This window comes from Dromiciops gliroides, chromosome 4 (assembly GCF_019393635.1).
Source record: "Dromiciops gliroides isolate mDroGli1 chromosome 4, mDroGli1.pri, whole genome shotgun sequence".
In the NCBI taxonomy this organism is placed as follows: Eukaryota; Metazoa; Chordata; class Mammalia; order Microbiotheria; family Microbiotheriidae; genus Dromiciops; species Dromiciops gliroides.
In genome coordinates this window covers 259,749,331-259,771,854 of record NC_057864.1, presented here as the reverse complement: position 1 = coordinate 259,771,854, position 22,524 = coordinate 259,749,331, and the positions used below count along the sequence as shown (strand labels likewise).

The following is a 22,524-nucleotide window of genomic DNA, read 5'->3' as shown; positions in this document are numbered from 1 at the left end:
CCTCATTCCGTGCCTTGTCTCCCCAGGCCCCAATAATAAGTTATCATTAAATAACAGAGATCAGCAAACTACAGCCTCTGGCCCCAATCCAATCTGCCACAGGCTTTTATTTGGCTCTCAAGCTAAGAATGATGTTTACATTTTTAATATAAGCCTTATTTAAAAATGTAAGAACCATTCTTGGTTCATAGGCTGTAGAAAACAGGCAGTGAGCCAGATCCCACCAGGCTGTAGTTGGTCAACCCCTGAACTATATAAACCCTTGCAATTGACAAAGCACTTTCCCCTGGGATGAGGAGATGCTTTCTCTCTGGGGCTCTGGGTGCCACATACCTCAGGATTTAGCACAGGGATCTGCAAGATGCTATTCACTTAACAAATGGCCTTTAAATGAACATCTTGATTTAAAGATTTGCACTCTAAGGGATCTGGATTTGCCTCCTGGCTCTGCTAATTACACCATGTGAACACAAGCAAATCACTTACTCTCCTTTGGCCTGTTTACTCCCCTGCAAAAAAAAAAAAGTTGGATTAGATCTCTAAATCTCAAAATGACAACTATATCCACATTGCCATAGTGCTTTAAGGTTACAAAGTGCTTGCCTCAAAACATTAGTGCTGATAGACAATGCAAATATTATTATGCCCATTTTACACAGAGGGAAACTGATCCTTGGCAAAATAAAGGGATGTGCCTGCAACCATGATTCAACATTGTTTGTTTCCACTGCAGTCCAGTTTGTAACAAAGGAAAAGTCCTGGATTTGGAGTTAGGGAGTCCTGAGTTCAAATTCTACCTTTGTTTTGAATTTAGGTCTTCCTGACTGGGGGTCCAGTTCTCTACCAACTATGCCACCTAGCAAATAAAATTAAAATGTTTCTATTACTGGGGTTTCATTATACTTTTATTGATTAAAATCTTGGTTTTTGTCCTGTGTGACTTTGGACAATTCATTTAATTCTAACCTCTCTCGGCATATTTCCTGATCTGTAAGATGAGGGGATTGGACTAGATGACCTCTAAAGTCCATGTATCTCACATATGACAAAATATAAATCCCGGTGTGGAAGGACACGTCTGTTCTTGCGTTCTCTCCCAATTCTAAAAGGTTACAAGCACTAAAGACCCAGCAGGGGCCGCTGCAGAAAAATGTCCCTGCTCACTTGCCATAGTCTCCTTTCTCGCGGTAAACGTGACCTCTGACCCCTAGAAGCCACTGCCAGAAAGCAAGATGGCGGCAACGTTGGCGGCCACCGGGCGTCTGCATCAGGCCCTCCGTGGGGCGCCTAGATGGAAAAGCCCTTGTTCCAGGACCCGGACCCTCCGCCGTCAGCTCTCCTCAAGCCCTCCGCAGCCTTCAGCCTCGGCCGTAAGAACTGCCTTCCTTCACTTCTTCCGGGACCGTCACGGCCACCAACTAGTGCCCTCTGCTTCCGTACGGCCTCGAAGCGACCCCGGCCTGCTCTTCGTCAATGCGGGAATGAACCAGGTGGGGGCGGGGCCTCGGGGATAGGGAGCGAGACCTGAGCCTCTGAGAAGGAGGCGGGGCTTGGAAGAGAAGATGGAAGCTGACTGGATGGGAGCCGAGGGGGTGGGGCCTGCCTTGGACGAAAGTGCCGGCTGGGGGCAGGACTTGGTAACTCGGGGGCGGGGCCTGACCTCGATTGGGGCCGGGTTTTGAGAAGGTCTGCGGTCCACGCTCTAGGAGTTTTCCCCTAAAAAATGTGTGGGCAGTTTCCTGGAGCTTAAATGACCCACCTAGGGAAGGACACCGAAATGGGGAGCCACCTGGGGAAGTCCAGCCCCCAGCTTTCAGCTTCTTCCAGTAGGAAAGAAGTGGTGTTGAATTGGGGTCACAAAGACAGAAGGTCAGATCCAGCCAGCAGGCAAATCACTTAACCTCTTCCAATATCGGTCCTTATCTGCAAAATGGGATAATAGCACCTCATTCACAGGATTGTGGAGAATTTAAAATGAGTTAACATGTAAAAGTACTTTTTAGACCTTAAAGTGCTATATAGAGTAGCCACAATAATGATAATAATAATAATAATACAGCTAGATGTCACAATGGATAGAATGCTGGGCATGAAGTCAGAAAGACTTACCTTCCTGAGTTCAAATCTGGCCTCAGATACTTACTAGCTGTGTGACCCTGGGCAAGTCACTTAATCCTCCTGGTCTCGATTTCCTCATCTGTAAAATGAGTTGGAGAAGGAAATGGCAAAACACTCCAGGATCTTTGCCAAAAGGGGGCACGAAGAGCCAGACACAACTGATAAATGAAGAACAAATAGTACCTCTACTACTATTATTGGAAGTAGCTAGTGACATGGTGGATTTATTGTTTGTTTTTTTGGTTTTTGTTTTTTTGTTTTGGTGGGGCAGTGAGGGTTGAGTGACTTGCCCAGGGTCACACAGCTAGTGTCAAGTGTCTGAGTCAGATTTGAATTCAGGTCCTCCTGAATCCAGGGCTGGTGCTTTATCTACTGCTCCACCCAGCTGCCCCTATTGTTTTTTAAAGTTAAATAAACACTCTCAGCCCTACCAAAGGACTCACCTTAGAACCAAATCTACACTGTCTTTACAGTTTTCTCCACAGTCTTGTTCCTGGGTCTTCTAGTCACAAAATCTGTCTTCCAGCATTTATTAAGCACTTACTGTGTGCTGGGCGTTGTGCTGGACCCTGGGGATTCAAATACAAAGGAGAGAATTCCTTCTCTCAAGCAGTTTATATTCCATACAGATTTCTATTTCCAGTCTTTTCTGAGTTTCAGTCCTGCATTTCAAATTACCTATAGAACATATAAAACTGGATGTCCCAGAGACCTCTCAAACTCAACATGTCTCCAACAGAACTTCCTTTCTTTCCTTTTTTTTTTTTTTAGTGAGGCATTGAGGGTTAAGTGACTTGCCCAGGGTCACACAGCTAGTAAGTGTCAAGTGTCTTAGGCCAGACTTTAACTCAGGTCCTTCTGAATCTAAGGCCGGTGCTTTATCCACTGTACCCCCTAGCTTCCCCCTCTTTCCTCTTTTGCTCTCCCCACTTCCAAACATCTATCAAAGATGCCACCATCCTTCCAGTTTCCAAGGCCTTGACTCCTCATTCTTCCTCACCCCATATATCCAGTAAATGGCCAAATCTTCTCCTCTCTCCTGACCTAGCTGCCCCCTTCTCTTTTGCTTTTAAAGCCCTTCAAGGAGGGGGGGGGGGGAAGCTAGGGAGCACAGTAAATAGAGCACTGGCCTTGGATTCAGGAGGACCTGAGTTCAAATCCGGCCTCAGGCACTTGACACTTACTAGCTGTGTGACCCTGGGCATGTCACGTAACCCTCATTGCCCTGAAAAAAAAATAAAATAAAAGATATCCTAAAGCCCTTCACAAGCTGATCCTCACCCACGTTTCCAGCTTCATCCCATATGACTCCCCCTTCTGCACTCTTTAAGCCAAACTGGCTTTCTCTCTGTCCCTCGCACATGGCACTCCATCATTGCCCAGCTCATCTCCTGAGCCTCCTCAAAGAAGGCCTCTCTTCCTTTGAGATACTGCTCAAGCACGACCTTCTACATTGTGTAGAAAGGATACAGAATTTGTTTCTTGTGAGTAAGGATTCTTTTGTTCTTCAAAAGGATTCTTTCATTCATTTGCATCCCAGTCCATGGCATGGTGCAGGTCAAACAGTAGGTGTTCAACAAGTGCATGTTGATTGACTAATCGATTCTATAATTATTAGAATGTTAGAACTGGGAGGAGTCTTAGAGATCAGATGGTTAACCATCCCCATTTTAGAATCAACAAGAGACCACACCCAGCTGTCAGATTGCCCAATATCTTTCCCCCACCCAATAAGAATATGTGTCCTAGTCATTCTGAGCCCACTTTTTACCTTTCCTATACTTGGCTAGTGATGTGGGAGCATGACATAATGGAATGTGTGCTGGGCTAGGATCAGAGTCTAAGTTTGAGAGCTGACTCAGCCAATTAGCTGATTAAATGTCCATCTTTGGGTAAGTCATTTAATCTGTCTGGGCCTTAGTGGCCTGAGTGGAAACATGGGGATGATACTTGCTTTGTCTGTTTCCCCAGTTTGTTGGGATGATCTGAAAAGAATATGTGTATAGTGGGCAGCTAGGTGGCACAGTGGATAAAGCACCGGCCCTGGATTCAGGAGGACCTGAATTCAAATCCAGCCTCAGACACTTGACACTTAGTAGCTTTGTGACCCTGGGCAAGTCACTTAACCCTCATTGCCCCACAAAAACAAAAACAAACCAAAAAAAAAATGAAAACAAAAAGAATATGTGTATAATCATTAAGTATGAGTTATTAATTGTGGAATCTACTTCCATATACTCTGATCCCAGTTCAAACCAATCTTCTTGGGCACAGTGGACCCTCGAAGTGAGTTGGCCCGGTTCCGGCGAGTAGCCAACAGCCAGAAGTGTGTCCGGACCGGAGGGCGGCATAATGACCTAGAGGATGTGGGCCGAGACCTTTCCCACCACACTTTCTTTGAGATGCTCGGCAACTGGGCATTTGGAGGTGAATACTTTAAGGTGAGTCAATCAAGGACATTGCAGTCAGGAAAGAATCAAGACTTAGTGAAGAAAGGTGTCAGTAGTCAGTGGATCCCTATTCCATCCTCTATCCTTCATGCTACCCTTGTATAGACTCCTGAACCAGGCATAGGGGAGAACACAGGATGCATTCATGTTGTATGTATTTGTATAAACATCTTACTCCCTCATTGGATTATGAGTTTCATGAAGGTTGGTACAGTACTCTGCACGTAGGAGATGCTTGACAAATACCTACCACAGAAAGGGTACAGACTCAGAGTACAGTATGAGTTCAGAGAGGTGGGTGCGCTCTGAGGGCTAGGATGTTTGAGAAAAGCCTCACAGAGGAAGTGGCACTTCAGCTGGGTTCTGAAGAAAGCCTAGGCAGGAGTGGGGACATCTCAGGAAGAGAGGATGCCTTCAGGCAAAGTTTAGAAACAAGAATATATATGGTGGGTTCAGGGAGATGAGAAATAGAATCCAAATGAATGCAGTACAAAGAAAGAGCTGGGCTATGTAGTGGAATGACAGAAGGACAATGGTGTCTCCCCTTGATACCATCATTCCTTACCCAGGAGGAGGCCTGCAGCATGGCCTGGGAGCTGCTGACCCAAGTGTACGGGATTCCCCAGGACAGGCTGTGGGTTACCTACTTCGATGGCAACCCTCCTGAGGGGCTGGCACCAGACTACGAGAGCAGGGATATCTGGCTCGGCTTGGGGTAAGCATGGTATTGAAGTTCTAAAAAGATGAGGCCAAGCCTTTGGAAAGCTGCCAATTTGCATCCTATATTTTTGGTTCTCTGGGGAAAAAAGGGAAAGAGGAGGAGTAAAGATCTCCAGTACTCAACCACAGCCACAATTAAGGATAAGCGAGGCAAGCATTTTTGTAGGGCACAGCACACATCGGGAAAGTCTTAGGAATGAAGGACACTTTAAAATAATTCTCTGTATAAACAGCCATGTTTATTACACCAGAAAATTTTGTCCTCTGTGACATACAGATATTTCTATTGTAGTGAGTCAAGTTGCGTGTGTTACAGTGAAGCTTCCAAAGGTTAATAACACAGAAGGAACAATTTTCAAACTTGACCTGGGGTCCACAAATGCCTTGCCCGGATCTTGTCTTAGACCATCCCAGAAGACCCCAAAGCTGAAGCTGGCAGACCACAAGTCGAGCTATTTGTAGACCAAGAAAGCAGGATGGAGAAGGGGGCTCTGGCTTTTCCTGGAGATTGCTTAGCACTACCAACACTCACCTGTTTTGTTTCGTTTTGTTTTTTTCCCCACTTAACCTAGGGTACCGTCTACCCAAGTGCTTCCCTTTGGGCCGCTAGAGAACTTCTGGGAGATGGGGGAGACAGGACCTTGTGGACCCTGTACTGAAATCCACTATGACCTGTCTGGTGGAGAGGGGCCCCCACAACTGGTAGAGCTCTGGAATCTGGTCTTCATGCAGTATAACAGGTAACAGGGCAACACGGTATCATGGAAATGGTGCCGACCTAGGCATCAGGAAGCCTGGCTTCTCATCCCATTGATTAGCTCTCTGCACATGGAAAAGACACTAGACTGGATCAGGGTTTCCCAAGCTTTGGGCCTGAAAGAGCTCAATGGGCACTATGATTGTTATTCTGGGAGCCCAGGGATCTAAAAGCTCCCACCAACAACAAGAGGAAGAGAGAGTTAGATAAACTTTAGTGGAAATGAAGCCCAATTTCATACTCAAACCTTGCCATATGGAATAAGTATCTTTTTTTCTTTTTAAAAAAAGTTTGATGTGTATTTCATCAAGACATTTACAGATCACTTCCATTTCAGGAGAGATCTTTTGTAGCAAAGTATAACAATTAGATAAAAATAATAATACAGCAACTTCACCTGAAAGTGCATGCAACAATTTATGATGGTAACACACCTCCCCATCTCTCCTTAAATTGTTTTTTTTGTTGTTGTTGGTTTGGTTTGGTTTTTTTGTAAGGCAATTGGGGTTAAGTGATTTGCCCAGGGTCACACAGCTAGTAAGTGTTAAGTGTCTGAGGCCGGATTTGAACTCAGGTCCTCCTGACTCCAGGGCCGGTGCTCTATCCACTGTGCCATCTAGCTGCTCCCATTAATTGTTTTTTAAAAACAAATTTTTTCTGACTCTCCACACTCTTCCCCCTCCCCTCCCCTCCCCACCCCACCACTGGGGGGTGGGGGGATTGTTTCTTGAAACAAATATACATAATGAAATAAAACAAATGCCCTCAATAGCTATATGCCAAAGTGTAGATGTCTCATTCCACAGCCTAAATCCTAAATCTCTGTAAAGAGAGCTATCACATCAGCAATCCTCTGGAATCCTGCATGGTCATTGTCTTGATTAGAGTTCTTGCAGCTCTCAGAGTTGTTTGTTTTTGCAATGTTCTTGTCATTGTAGGAATTGTTTTCCTGCTTCTGCTTAGCTCATTTTTCATCAGTTTATAAAAATCCTGGAAGGTATTTGTCTTTATAATATTAATACTATAGTACAAATTGTTCTTCTAGGTCTGGTGTAATGTTAGGAAAACTATAAACTTAATTAACCATATTAACAATAAAATCAACAAAAAGTATATAATTATATCAGTAGATGCAGAAAATTTTTTTTACAAAATACAATAGTCATTTCTATTAAAAACACTAGCAAATATAGGAACAAGTGGATCTTTCCTTAACATAATAAATAGTGCATGTCTAAAACCAAATGCTACTACTATTTGTCATAGAGATAAATTAGAATTCTTTCCGATAAATTTGGGGCCCAAACAAAGATATCTATTGTCACCCCTTCTATTTGACATAGTACTTGAAATAGTGGCTATAGCAATAAGACAAGAAGAAGAAACTGGGGAAATAACCATAAGTAAAGAAGAAATATAATTATCCCTTTTTGCAGATGAAATGATGATGCACTTAAAGAACCCTAAAGAATCAACTAAAAGATTAACTGAAAGAATAACGTCAGCAAACTTGCAGAATATAAAGTAAATCCATGAAAATCATCAGTTTGTCTCTATAATAGCAATAAAATCCAGTAGAAAGAGAAATTCCATTTAACATTACCAGAGAATGTGTAAAATACTTGGCAGTCTACCATTCTGGTATTTTCAATACATGTAGGTTTAATATTCTCAAAAGAAGACTTCCATCAGCATTGACGTTTTCTCACTAAGCCCTTGTTCACAGCTCATGGTAAGCAGTTTTGAAATCATTACATTAGATGATCGCCAAGATCCTATCTGGCTGTAAAGTTGCATGAGTCTAAGGGTGAAGGGGCCATGGAAACAGGCCCACCCTGAGGTGCACCTACCTAGGAGAGGAATTCAGAATTCTTTTTTGTTGTTGTTTTGCTTTTTGTTTTTTGTTTGTTTGGCGAGGCAGTTGGGGTTAAGTGACTTGCCCAGGGTCACACAGCTAGTAAGTGTTAAGTGTCTGAGGCCGGATTTGAACTCAGGTCCTCCTGACTCCAGGGCCGGTGCTCTATCCACTGCGCCACCTAGCAGCCCTCAAAATTCAGAATTCTAATGGGAGGAGCAAGACTGGAATAAGGAGGTGACCCCCTCCATTGGTGTTGGCTGTGATTGGTGGCCATGAGTATTTGGCCATAGCCCTGGAGGCAGAGTTGATCAGGTCCCTTCCACTCTATCCCTTTCCCTAGTAATTCCGCCTTGTGCTTAGAACTCCAAGGTGGAATCATCCCTAAGGTAATCAGCAATGCTCATAAGCCCCTGGTAACTCCCCTGCTCTCCTCAGGGAGGCTGATGGCAGCCTGCAGCCCCTGCCCCAGCGGCATGTGGACACTGGCATGGGCCTGGAGAGGCTGGTGGCCGTTTTGCAGAACAAACATTCTACCTATGACACGGATCTCTTCTCCCCGCTGCTTACAGCTATACACCAGGTACCTTTTCCCATCGCCCCCTCAGACATCCCTCTCACTTGTCCTCCTTGAGCCCAGGACCAAACATAGCCTTTCTCTCCCAAACCCTCTGCATCCCTCTTCCTCTCCCTCATCATGCCTCTTTGGGACACTTCTCAGGATGAGAAAGAGCAGTGACCATCCCAAAGTCACAGAGCACATCCATGATGGAACGGGCAAGGAGAGAGCATTCATGATTCATTTCCCACCCAGTGCTGTTATTCAGCCTTTTGTGGGCATGTCTTATCCCCAAGTACAGGTCACACCCCAGTTCTGCTACTTACGAGCTGTGTGACCTCAGACAAGTGTCTTTTTCTCTCTGGGCTTCTGTCTCCTCACCTCTAAAATAAGGTGTTTGAACTAGATGATCCCCTAAGGAAGGTCTCTTCTAGTCTCCGTCTTATGTAAGTACTTTCCAATTCCAAAAGCCTATAAGATTCTGTGACCACTGTTTAAACTGTAAACTCCTTGAAGGCAGGAAATCTGTCTCATACTTAGAAGCTAGAGTAGGAAGGAGCCTCAGAGGCCATCAAGGTCAACCCCCTCCCATTTTACAGATGAGGAAACTGAGGCCCAGTGAAGTTAAATGACTTACCCAAGGTCACACAAGTAATAAAAATCAGAGGGAAGATATGAACTCAAGCCCTGTGATTTCTCTGTGGTGCAGTAGGCACTTGGTAAATATTGGGTTGATTGACTAAGACTGATTTTCCACCTCCTAGCCCAGACCTTGTGATGTGGTCAACTATATGTATGACAGCATGGATGGAGCTCATGCCTCTCTCCGTCCTTCCCCTTATTCCACTTACCTACCCACTCACACCCCTCACACACACATTCACAAGGGCAGAGTTTCAGTGTGCCCAAAGTTTGAGGTTTGCTCTTGCCTGGGCAGACAAGGTCAAGGGTGTGGCCCATGACAAGCTGATCCTGGGTGTCTCTTCTCACTCCTCCTTAGGGCTGCAGGGCGCCCCCATACCGGGGCCGCATAGGGATGGCAGATGAGGGACGCACAGATATGGCCTATCGGGTGGTGGCCGACCACATCCGCACCCTGAGTATCTGCTTGGCCGATGGTGTTTACCCTGGCATGTCTGGAGCCTCGTAAGTCTGAAGACCCACACGGGGCTGCAGGGTCGAGGGGAGGGGAAGATCAGAGACCCGGAGAGCTGTCGCAGTGAAGGAATGGTTTCCCTTGTCACATCCAGTATATGAGGTGACCGATGGGGAGGGGATGTTTGCGTCCCTGCATCCGTGTCCTCTGCTTGCAGACTGGTTCTCCGCCAGATCCTTCGCCGAGCGGTTCGTTTCTCCTCAGAGGTGCTGCAGGCACCCCCGGGCTTCCTGAGCAGCCTGGTGCCTATTGTCGTGGAGATGCTGGTGAGAGCAGAGCTTCTACCTAGCCCATCTCAGCCCCAGAGGAGAGGGCCTGGGGGCGTGTTTAGCCAAACACTGCCTGAATTCTGGGCATTCAGGGCCCCTCCTCCCTCAACCACCTTCTTGTCTTTAGGCCTGAGAGTAGTGTGGACTGCTTACATGGGCACCAAGGATTCAGTATCCAGGGATCAAGGAACTCGGGGGAAATCCTCACCCTTGTTAGGAAAGTCTCACCTCATCACTCATACTAATAGTAACAATAAGGGCAGCTAGGTGGCACAGTGGATAAAGCACCGGCCCTGGATTCAGGAGGGCCTGAATTAAAATCTGGCCTCAGACACTTGACACTAGCTGGGCAAATCACTTAACCCTCATTGCCCTGCAATAATAGCTAGTATTTTAGGGTTTGCAAAGCACTTTACAAATTTTATCTCATTTTATTCTCACAAGAGCCCTGGGAGATAGAAGCTATCATTATCACTATTTCACAGTTGAGGAAATCAAAGTCGATGGATTAAATGGCTTGCCCAGAGTCATATAAGCTAGTATGTGTCTGAAGCAGAATTTGAATTCAGGTCTTCCTGACTCCAGGCCCAATGCTCTATCTATCCACTGAGCCACCTGGCCATCTGGAAGGTAGTGAATTATGACTTCTTAAGAATGTTGTAGAGGGTCTTCTTGTTTGGGTGTGGGTTAGTCTAGGTTAGCTCTAGGGTCATTTAAACTCTCTAATTCTGTGATTTGGGGATGGAGCAGGGAAGAATAGGAGGGGTTAGTGACATAGCAAAACCAGAGGGAGGCAGCCTCATGTATGAAAGGAAGAACATAAGCTGGTGATCAGTCTGCATTCTGGTCCCATCTCTGCTTCAAACTAGCTGTTTGACCTTAAGCTAGTCACCTCTAGGGCCCTTAGTTTCTTTGGTTTTGAAATGAGATTGGTACACTAAGTGGTTTCTACAATCCCTCTAGCTCTAATATTCCATATTACATAAATCCTGAAGCTAGATCAGGTCCCAGGGGCATGGAAGGACTTCTTTCTCCAAACCTATGCCCCTCACCTTGCCCCTATCACAGTGATCTTGGAGAGTAGAACATGTATTTTATCTTTAGTCATGATCATAACACACCAGTCTTACCCACTGGCCCCCAAAGAATCCTAATGTCCTTGCTTGTCTCCTCACCCCTCTCTGTCCCTACTCATGTCCTATCCACTGCCTCTGTTCCCTCAAGCCTGTCTCGTGACCCAGAGAGAACTGAAAAATCAGTCAGAGGGAGAAGGGGTCACCCAGATCTTGTTCTTAGTAATGCCTCTGACCCCCGTCTAAAGGCAGGCAGTGTGTCTGACACTACCATCATAAGATAATAGAGTTATAACCTAGAGGCCATTGGAGGCCTCCCATTTTACAGATGATGAAACCAATCCCAAGGTTTAAGTCACTGCTCAAGGTCACATAGGTCATGAGAATGAGCTGATGGAAGAAGGCGGCACAGAGTGGCCCTGACCCGAGGGAGCTCCACTTGCCCTGCCTTCTTGCCTGTGCCTTTCCTCTTCTCCTCTCCAGGGGGACGTCTACCCAGAGCTGCAGAAGAACACAGCCCAGGTATGGGATTCTGGCGGAGTGGAAGGAGGAGCTTGGTCTCAGTAGCTATATAGCATGAGGGCCCCTTCATGTAAATGGACCTTTCTCACTTCCTTTGCCCTGATCCCTCTCTTCACCTCCCAAGATTACCGGTTTGGTGAAAGAGGAAGAAAGTGCCTTCCTGTCTTCCCTAGAGCGAGGTCGCCGTGTCATTGACCGCACCCTGCAGCAGCTGGGCCCTGCGAACCTGTTCCCAGGTAAGCAAGGGGAATAGGGACAGGTGAGAGGTAGAGAAGAGTTTCAGAAAGCACAACCCTACTGCCATCCCTGCCCACTACCTCATTTTGCTCTCTCCCCTCACTACCTACCGAGCACTCCAAACCCTTGTGTAAGAATACCTCTGCATCATGAGTCTGCCTTCCTCTGCTACTCTGACCCGACTCACAGTGTGGTGCAATCCTACTTCTGGCTCCATGTTCTTAACCTAAAATTTGCCCTAGCATCTGGGGGGGGCAGAGCCCTTAGAGTGCCTAAACAGGGTTTCTAATTAGCAGTGACCTTATGTACTAAGAGTCTTCCATCCTAGACTCTTTGCTTTATTTATTTATTTGGGGGGGGGGGACGACTCTTTGCTTTATATGAAGTTGAGGGACCACCGTGCTAGGGCCTGGCAGCCAAACAGAGCCACCTGTGGGATTAGAAAAGACCTTTCTTCCCTTTCTTTATCCATTCCCTTCTCTTCCTCCTCCTTTCTCTCCTCTCCCATCTTCAGTGTTCTCTGCCCCTTTTTCCTTTAGCTGAAGTAGCCTGGTCCTTGGGGAACCTGGGGCTGCCCTTGGATCTGGTGGGCCTGATGTTGGAAGAGAAGGGTGTGCAGCTAGACTCAGCTGGTCTGCAGCGGCTGGCCCAGGAGGAGGCCCAGGTAACTGGACAGGTCAGGGAAGCCCAGAGCAACTAGCTAACTGCTCCAGGGTCCAGGCCACTTCTTCACATGTTCTCTTGGGCCACTGGGAGAGGAGGGCCCCTTTCACCTGTCCTGAGCACCCTTGTATGAAGGGCCCTGGCCAGGGGGAGGACTAAAGAAGGAGGGCTGGTCCCCACCCTCAGGGAGCTCCTGCTTGGGGAGAGGTAGCCCTCATCGAGGTGCACAGCACTCATAAGCCATTGACAGGGAGAAAGGAGTGCCTCAGTGCAGAAGAGACCTGGGGCAAGGGGCTGAGCAGAGGTGGGGGGGAGCACACTGCGGCAGTGTCTGCTCCAGGGCCTGGTATCTCTTGGGTCAAGACACCCATTGGTGACCTGCACCCTCCCATCTATCCCTTCCTGTGCTTGCCATCCTACCGTGCTAGCGCCGGAGTCAAGCCCAACAGGCAAAGCCAGCAGAGAAAGTGGAATTGCGCCTGGACATCCACGCCCTGGGCCACCTGCAGAAGCGAGGGGTCCCCCTGACGGACGACTCCGCCAAGTATAATTACTCCTTGCTTCCTAATGGGTGTTATGGTAAGAGTCCGTGTGGGCAGAGGGGTGAGGCGGCTGAATCTCGGGGGCACAATTTCTTCCTTCCCCTTCTGCCCACTCACAGTGGACTTCAATGTGGGAGCTGTCCTCCCAAGAAGGACCACCACCACCCTAGCCAGTGTCCCAAGTGGGCCACCAGGTGTCGCTGTAGACTCATTGCCCATCTCTCATTGCCCTGCAGAATGGAAGGGATGGCCATGTCTTAGGGCCTAAAATGGAAAGGAACCTCAGAGAACATCCAGTCCAGGGGTTCTTGCATTTTTTGTATCATGGGCCCCTCCAACAGTCTGCTGAAACCCATGGCCCCCTTCTCAAAATTACGTTTCTAAAGGCATAAAATACATGAGAATACAAAAGTTACCAGTTATACTAAAATACAGTTATCAAAATATTTTTTTAAAACATTCACACGGACAGGGCAGCTAGGTGGCGCAATGGATAGAGCACTGGCCCTGGAGTCAGGAGGACCTGAGTTCAGGTCTGACCTCGGACACTTGACACTTACTAGCTGTGTGACCCTGGGCAAGTCACTTAACCCGAATTGCCTCACCAAAAACCAAAAACCAAAAACTTCACACAGGGGCAGCTAGGTGGCGCATTGGATAAAGCACCAGCCCTGGATTCAGGAGGACCTGAGTTCCAATCTGGCCTCAGACACTTGACACTTACTAGCTATGTGACTTTGGGCAAGTCACTTAACCCTCATTGCTCCACAAAAAAACAAAATGTTCATAGACCCCACATCCTGAAGTTCTGATCTAGCCCAACCCTGTCATGAATCAGCAGACTCCCCACAAGCCCAATGTCCATCTTGGCTTACCTCCCTTCTCCCAGTACTGACCCCATTCTCCCCTTCCACCCTGCAGAATTTGGAGCCTGTGAAGCTGAGATAATTCAGTTGTATGCCCTGGATGGGGAGGCCATAGACTCAGCTGAGGGGGGTCAACGTTGCGGCCTTCTCCTGGACAAGACCAGCTTCTATGCTGAGCAAGGGGGCCAGGCTTCTGACCGCGGCTACCTGATACGCAAAGGGCAACAAGTGAGTCAGCTTCTGTCACCCCACTGCTTTCCCCTCCTCACACTCCCTCAACACACAACACACATGCTTCATCATACTCACCTCTCCCCTCTGAGCTCCTCTATCTTGGGTCTCCACCTCTCTTAAGATACTTACTATATCCTGCTTGGTTCTTTGATGATGTCTGTTTTCTGATTCCCACCAACTGAAGGCTCTGCAAGAGCAGAACCTGCCTTATTCATCTTTGTGACCCCCACAGTACCTTGCCCTCACTAAGTATTTATTGAATGGATGGCGGTCAATCTCTCTCCGAAGACCCCCCTCATCACTAGATAGATCCCTGTCTCTCTTATCTCCCCCGAATGGGGGGAGGAGGGGTCAGCCCCATAGTTTGGTGACAGCTGCTTGGTCACTAGTCAGCCTGGAAGGGGAGGAGGTTGGGGCTGGAGAACACCAAAAGCAAAGGACTGATGCTCTTGGCTTTCTGCCTTTCCTTGAGGATGTGCTGTTCCCAGTCATTGGGGCCCAGACTTATGGAGGCTTCATCCTGCATGAGGTGATAGCCCCTGAAACCTTGAAGGTGGGGGACCAGGTCCAGCTGTACGTGGATGAGGTAAGGCCCTCCCACTCCCCTGACCCCATGACTGCACCCCACTTTTGAGGGCTTCTTGGAATGGACTAAGAATGGGGTGGGGAGGATATCCTAGACCCCTCTTAACTTGAGTGTCCCCCGCCCTCCCTGTTCCTGCTTGACCCCTCCTTTCCCCTTCCCCTTCCCCTTCCACAGGACTGATACCCGGTGCCTTGGGTAAGCTTGAGGATTCTTGTATTGTAGGAATGGCGTCTGGGCTGCATGAAGAAGCACACAGCCACCCATCTGCTGAGCTGGGCACTGCGGCAGGAGCTGGGCCCAGACACGAAGCAGTGTGGCTCCCACCTCAGCCCCGAGAGACTTCGCTTTGATGTGGCCACCCTAGTGAGCAGGAATGGGGGTGGGGGGGAGGGGAGGCGATGAAGGGCACAAATACTAAGTACAAGGTGGGCGGCTGAGAGAAAGGCAGGAGCAGATTGGAATGTGTCTGAAGGGGTATGGCCTGGGGGCCGGAAGACTGCCCTACAAGGGTCAGTTAAAAGGACTGGGCTTGGTTTGTTTGGAGGAGGGAACATGATAACCATCTTCCCAAGAAATGGTGGGGGAAGAGAGATCAGACATATTTTCCTGGGTCCCAGAGGACAAAAGGAAGCTTCAGAGAAGCAGACTGGGGCTCAATACAAGAATAAACTTTCTGACAGTGAGAGCCATTCAAAAGAAACCTGCCGTGGTGGCTGAGCGGCTCAGTGGATAGAGCACCAGCCCTGAAGTCAGGACGACCCAAGTTCAAACCTGGCCTTAGACACTTACTAGCTGTGTGACCCTGGGCAAGTCACTTCACCTCAATTGCCTCAAAAGAAAAGAAAACTTGCTGCCTCCAGAGATCGTGGGCTCCCTTGGGCTCCAAGCAGGGCCCAGAAGGCCACTTGTTGGAGATGTTCTAGAGGGCATTGCTTTTCAGGGCTGGGTTGAACTAGAAGGCCTCTGGGGTCTTTTCTCTAATTATGTGATGTGGGAAGAGGAGGGAGGGTTGGTGACCTTGCATGACAGTGGAGGCCGTGTGGCATTTGATAGGAAGAACACGGATTTGATGCTCAGAAAGACCAGAGGTCTGTCCACACCTCTCAGCTGATTGGTAGTATGACCTTGGACAGGTCATTTACTCTGACAGATCTTAGACTGCATGGTTTCTAAACTCCCTTCTAGCTCTGATATTCTTTATCCCATGAGTTCTTCATGGGAGACACACTAGTCCTAATTGGGTGAGGGTAAAACAGCATCTGCCCTTTCCATCTAAGTAATTTCCTTATTTCTGCCATTTCAAAGACCATTTCCCTTTACACTGGGATGTGCATCTCTCTGGCCAAACCCACCCCTGCAGGAACCTCCTCAGAGTAGCCGCCAGATAGCTTGGTCTTTCCCTTTACTCAGCATCCCTTTAGCACTCATGTTCAGTTTGTACTGTGTATCACAGCCATCGATGACACATGTGTCATAGCGTTGTCTGAAATGAGGACCATGAGCAGAACTCCCTCACTGTAGACTGTAAGCTTCCTGAGGGCTTCCTTGATTTCTTTAGATCCTTATATAACAAAGAGCTCAGCTTTTGATGAACAAATCTCTTACGTGATTCGCTGGCCCACCAGCCATAGAGCCACCCACCAGAAATCTTCATTTATGAAGAAATAAGTGCAGGGATTTGGAACTATACCCAAAGCACTACAGAATTGTGCATACCCCGGGCAGCTAGGTGGTACAGTGGATAAAGCACCAGCCCTGGATTCAGGAGGACCTGAGTTCAAATCCGGCCTCAGACACTTGACACTTAACTAGCTGTGTGACCCTGGGCAAGTCACTTAACCCTCATTGTCCCACAAAAAGAAAAAAAAAAAAGAACTGTGCGTACCTTTTGATCCAGCAATACCACTGCTAGGTTTATATCCCAAAAAGAGAAAAAGACCTATTTGTACAAAAATACTTATAGCAGCTCTTTTTGTGGTGGCTAAGAATTGGAAATCAAAGGAATAAAACAAAAAAGGAAGGAAGGAAGAAAATCAAAGGAATGCCCATCAATTGGGAAGTGGTTAAATAAGCTGTGGTATAGGATGGTGATGGAATGTTATTGTGCTATAAGAAATGACAAGCAGGATGATTTCAGAAAGGCCTGGAAAGACTTATATGAACTGAGGTATAGTAAAGTGAGCAGAACCAGGAGAACATTGTGCACAGAGACAGCAATATTTTTCACTTCCATTTTTTTCTTTCATTCAAGTTTTCTTACACAAAATGACTAACATGGTAATGTTTTACATAATCATACACACATAACCTATATCTGATTGCTTACCACCTCAGGGAGGGGAGAGGGGAGGGAAGGAACGAGGGATAAAAATTGGAACCCAAAACTATAAATAAAAATGTTTATTACTTTAAAAGAAAGAAAGACGTACAGGGTAGTCACTGTCTCCTCGCCTTGTTTCTCCAGGCCCCACTGACACCCAAGCAGCTTCAGGCAGTGGAGGAAGCTGTCCAAGAGGCTGTGGGAAGGGATGAGGCTGTGTACATGGCCGAGGTGGCTCTGGAGCTGACCATGCGAGTTCCAGGCTTGCGCGCACTGGATGAGGTAAGGAGGAGGAAACAAAAGGTAGGGACTTGGTGGAAGGCTCCGAAATTCAGCCTCCTTTGAGGGCGGGGTCTTTACCTACTCTTCCTTCTGCCACAGGTATACCCTGACCCTGTCCGGGTGGTGTCTGTGGGGGTCCCTGTAGCCAGTGCCCTGGCCCCCAGCTCCCAGGCTGCACTGCACACCTCCATAGAGCTGTGCTGTGGCACGTAAGTCACCCCTTGTAGTCCCATCGTCCTTTGTGCCCATGAACCCCTCCACCTCTGCTCCTCTACATCCCAGTGTGGGCTCCAGACTCTGGATTCTTTTCCTCAAATGCCATCCCCCTATTCTCCCCCTTTCCTTTACCCCAGGCACCTGCTACGCACGGGGGCCATAGGGGACCTGACTATTGTGGGGGAACGACCACTATCCAAGGGCATCATCCGCTTGGTGGCTGTCACTGGGGAGCAGGCCCAACAGGTCAGTGATCGCACAGAAAGAAAGAGAGGGAAAGGGGAGAGGCAGATTGAACTGAGGGAAAGGTGAAGAGAGGGGATCTTTGGGGGTGGCAGTTGTGGGGGGCGGAGGGAGGCTGGAGAAGGCCTTTTATCCGGGGAAGGCCATGGGAAGGTGGGAGGGAACCTTGGAGGAATAATGGTTAATAGATGGTCCCTTTTCCTACTTGCCAGGCCCGTGACATTGGCCAGAGTCTGGCACAAGAGGTTGAAGCGGCTGCTGCTCGCCTAAGTCAGGGGAACCAGGATGTGAAGGAAGCTCTGAGGCTGTCAAAGGATGTGGGACGGCTCAGTGACGTGAGGACACATCCTTCCCTCTTCTCCCCGTGTCACCCCCCTTTTCTTAGACCAGCCCGAGCCCTTCACGAGGCCCCCTGGCCAGTGGAGGGACCAGGCTGGGAACTCTGTCAGGAACTTCTGAGTGGGAAGGTGATGGAGTGGGTGCCTGGGCCCTGGAGCTTGTGAGACTGAGAACGGAGGGGTGACATTGTCTTCTCTCGCCACAGACTGTGGACACAGCTGTGATGCCCCAGTGGCAGCGTCGAGAGCTACAGGCGGTCTTGAAGAAACTGCAGCGTCGTGCCAACACTGCCGTCCGAAAACTGGAGCTGGGGCTGGTGAGGGAGCGCGCGTGCATGGCGCCCATCCCGAGGCTCGGGAATGCGCAGTGTGACTCGACTGGACCAGAGCAGTTAGGCAGGGCGGGAGATGGGCAGCTTAGAAGTTTCTCAAAAGGAAGAATGAGTCATCTGGGAAGACTCCCTGAAGAAGAAAGTGTGGAAGGATGAGTCGGGGCAACAGGAAGGAGGAGGCCGGGGCTCAAGGTCGCCAAAAGGCAGCTTGCCTCAGACGGAGGAAGACGCAAAGGGAACAAGGGCCAGGGCTGGCCCCCCCAGAGTCCTCGCCACGGAACCTGTGGGAGGTGTGGGGAGGGGATAGGCCAGGCTGGGACACCTGGCTGGGAACCACTCCCTCACAGCTCAGGGAAGAGGGCAAAAGAGGGATGTGTGGAGAACACTGAAGCTTCAGAATTGTCCGCACCACCTCTTCCCCACCCGCGGACCCCAGTTCCTCTCCCTTCCCACACTCCCTTCTCTGTTCTCCAGGCCACAGCAAAGACCCAGGAGCTACTGGAGAGACACCCTGTGGGGCCCTTCATTGTGGACACAGTCCGGGCTGAGTCCCTCTCGGTGTGTTCTAGGGAGGAATTGGAGGACGGGGTCTCCTAAGGAGGGAGGGAAACAGGAAGTAGGTGGGCTTCAGGAGAAGGGAGGAAAGAAGCTGGGACTGGCAGAAAAGTGTCATGGAAATAAGGAGGGCCACAGTGAGGATCTTACTGGGGGACTATCCGTGCTTTAGGGGGAAAGGGACTAGTGGCCAGGAGGACACTAGAAGGGAAGGATCTGTAATTAGTGAAGGAAGGGGGGGCCATGGGGAACCAGGGCAGGGGGGTGTCACTGAGTCTCAGTGACTCTGGATGATTCTCCCTACCTCCCCAGCTGCTAGTGAAGGTGGTGAAGCAGCTGTGCGAGCAAGTCCCTGGCACCTCCGTGTTGCTGCTCAGTCCCCAGGCCCCAGGGAAGGTCCTGTGTGCCTGTCAGGTGGCCCAGGTGAGTGGGCAGGGGAAAGGTATGCCACCATCCTCCCTCCCGCCACCCAGATGAGAGCCTCCCCGGGTCTCTGACCACACTGACATCTCATTGCCTTTAATTCATCTCTCTGACAACAGTTGAGATGGGTAGAAGCTACCCTGGGATGCACAGATATCCCAGGGTAGGGAATTTATCCTGATATTAAAAGCAGGGCTCGCCCAAGGTCAGTCCCGTGGCCCAGTATGCAGCAAGCCCCGAGCCTTGCAAAGCAGTGTAACCACCCACCCACGGGGCTCAGTGCCCTCCCCATCTCCTCCCCAGGAGCTCCCTCCCTGGCTTCTAACTCGATTTCCCCACCAACTACAAACAATTGGGGCTCGGGTATCAGAGACTCCCAGAGTGCTGTGTGCTGGTGGTGAGGGCCAGTAGGAAGGTCACTTCCTCTCTGTTCTTTCCCTAGGATGCGGTCCCCACCTTCACTGCTGAGAACTGGGCATCGGTCGTGTGTAGCCATATGGGAGGCAAGGCCTGGGGCTCCCGAGTTATGGCGCAGGGAGCAGGGAACACTGATGACCTGGAGGCCACGCTGAACTTTGCCCGATCCTTTGCCCTCAGCCAGCTCTGACCCAGGCCTCTTGGGGTGAAAAGGAGCAAGGTAGCACAGTAGGGCAGGAGGCAGAGGCCCCAGCGCCTAAGGACTAAGAAACTAGGGCTGGAGACAATCAGAAGCACAAGGAGAGCCAGGCCTTCATCTGCCCAACTCCCCCATCATGGGGCAGGAGAACTTTAATGGTGACCCCAGGAGGAGCCCCCCACCCCCAGCAAGGATGTGTCTGCCAGCATGATCCTCAGCCCTGCTTCTCAGGGCCAGAGCTCTCTATGGCTCCCTGGTAAAAAGGAACAGCAGCTTTCTGCTGTTAGCAGGAAGGAGAGACCTTGAGGATGGGAGGCTGATCGATGTCCTTGTGCCCTGCACCCTCTCTATCCCGTGTCCCTGTCGTTCACCCCACGTTCCAGATCCTCCGTGTCTCCTCCCCCCCCCTGCCATTTAGTCCCTGTCCCCCCATTCTCTCCTCTGTCTCCCCTGGACAAAAGACTCCTACTCTACCAACGTCTCCACCTTTAACTCTCTGGTATCTTCCCTAGGATGGCCCTTCATGACTTAGTCTCTTTGTGGTACAGCTTCTCACTCCCTGCTTGCACTGCTCAGGGTGCTCAGTACTGTCTGTGCCCAGCACTCTTGCGGGTTCTCTCAGGCCTGGCTGGGGGAGGTGCGGGGCTTGGGACGGCCTGGGACCCGAGACCTCAGTCACCACTGACTCGGCCGCTCTGCAGACACCATCAGATCTGAGCAAGCAACAGGGATGAGCCCGGCCCTCTTGGGCATGGGAACTGAAAATGTGAGGGGCTCAGACCACATGGAAGATTAAACTACACTTCAGCCCCAGGGCAGAAAGGAGCTGGGAGCCCACAGGCCTCACCAGGACAGCCGAGGTCACAACAGGACACCCTGTTGAAATGACGCCCTCCCCTCCTCCCTCAGCCTGGGCGTCTTGTGCTTCTGTCTTCTGGCAGCCTTTCCCAGACTCTACCAGCTTGGGAAGTTGGGCATCCTCTGGAGTCTTAATGAGGGAAGGGGAGCCAGTGAGGATGGCTGCCCCTGCCAGGCTGGGGTCCTGATAGCTGAGTACCACAGTTCAAAGGGGGCCACCTGCCTGGCAGTGCCCAGAGATGGAATTTAAAGGTCTCTCTTCCTCAAGTGGAGCTCAGCCCCTCCATGGTGCATTCTCCTTGACAGCTGATTTCTCGTTTTAATTAAGATGTTACTGATTTATTGATTAATCACTGCTGTGAGCACAATAGTCTCCAAAGTTTCTGGTGCCTGGCCTCCGTTGTTTACTCCTGCTCTGCCCCTGCCTCTGGGGTTTCCAAGGCTTCAGTCAGGGCCAGGCTCCTCCTCCCTCCCTACTCCCTACCTCATTAAGGACATGAGCTCACTGCGGGAGCGGGCACTGAAAAAGAAGGGAAAGAGACTAGGATTTAACCCTCCCTCCACTGTCCAGCCAGATCAGCCACCTCATGGGCTACAGCCTTCCCCCCTAGAAAATGGCATGGGACTGAGAAACAGAGACCCCCCCCCTTTTCATCTCTGCATCCAAGAGGATGAGGAATCTAGGGGGACTGGGTGGGGCTGAGCTGAGAGGACTGCACAGAGTGCCAGGGTGTATTGTGACTGCTGAGGAGGGAGAGGGGAGGTATGCACACCTTGCAGAGGATCCCTGGTTATGGGAATTATTCCACAACTCCTGAGGTTGGCCAGTGTGGGGGACGAGCAGGGCTTTGGCTTAGTAAGTGCGCCCTTCCATCTCATCTGCTAGCAAAAGAGACCCTGGCAGCACCTTTTTTCCTAAAGCCTAATCTCATCCTGAAAGGGGTGGAGAAGTAAGATGGAGTTCTCCAGTCAGCCTCTCACACACAAAAGCATCAAGTGCACATAGTCCCATGGGCAGCATGTGAGTGTGCTCAGAGAGGGACACACCGCCCGCACATAGATGTGTATATATCATACAGTACACTGAGACCGTACAGACTGCGCAAGCATTCACTCACACACACACACACACACACACACACACACACACACACACACACACACACACACACTCCTTCCCTTAACAACAACCCGCGTGCATAGCAACCAATGCAGAGAGCCTTCCGGTTGGGGGGAGGGGAGGCGTCTCCATGGAGACAGAGCCAGGCAGAGGGTCCCAACTAGACTGAAGGCGGTCAAGGCAGCTGGTGAGGAGACATTGGGGATGGGAGGCCGATCAATGTCCTTTTGCCCTGCATCCTCTCTATGCCCCGTCCCTGTCGTTCACCCCACGTTCCAGATCCTCTGTGTCTCCTCCCCCCCCCATTTAGTCTCCGTCCCCCATTCTCTCTGTCTCCCCTGGACAAAAGACTCCTACTCTACCAACGTCTCCACCTTTAACTCTCTGGTATCTTCCCTAGGACAGCCCTTCATGACTTAGTCTCTTTGTGGTACAGCTTCCCCAAACTGGTCCCTCTTGGAGATGGGGGAGGAGGGAGGAAGGCCTGGTAGCCCTGGCAGCAGCCTCTTGGGATCACCCCACGGCTGAAGAAAGATACCCAAGTTCCCTTGTCCCCAGGGAGTGGTTATTTACTTAACGGTATCTCAGGGAGGGCTGGGCTGCCTATGGAAGGA

The 22,524-nt window shown here is 49.7% G+C and overlaps 1 protein-coding gene across 2 annotated transcripts; it reads left to right on the top strand.

Moving 5' to 3' along the window:
- Positions 1 to 1,217: 1,217 nt before the first annotated feature.
- Positions 1,218 to 21,172, top strand: AARS2 (alanyl-tRNA synthetase 2, mitochondrial). Of its 2 annotated transcripts, none has more exons than XM_043963003.1 (22): positions 1,218 to 1,490; positions 4,368 to 4,559; positions 5,138 to 5,283; positions 5,861 to 6,028; positions 8,339 to 8,483; positions 9,460 to 9,605; positions 9,773 to 9,881; positions 11,441 to 11,479; positions 11,604 to 11,715; positions 12,256 to 12,380; positions 12,808 to 12,958; positions 13,843 to 14,015; positions 14,494 to 14,607; positions 14,830 to 14,970; positions 17,072 to 17,209; positions 17,309 to 17,418; positions 17,563 to 17,671; positions 17,881 to 18,003; positions 18,213 to 18,323; positions 18,813 to 18,896; positions 19,206 to 19,316; positions 19,759 to 21,172. In XM_043963003.1, exons 1-22 carry the CDS (start codon positions 1,233 to 1,235, stop codon positions 19,921 to 19,923), a joined length of 2,970 nt encoding a protein of 989 aa, XP_043818938.1. In that variant the 5' UTR covers positions 1,218 to 1,232; the 3' UTR covers positions 19,924 to 21,172. The 2 variants fall into 2 exon arrangements, with proteins under 2 accessions (XP_043818938.1, XP_043818939.1); XM_043963004.1 differs by having other exon boundaries at positions 1,233 to 1,490; positions 4,393 to 4,559.
- Positions 21,173 to 22,524: the final 1,352 nt, after the last annotated feature.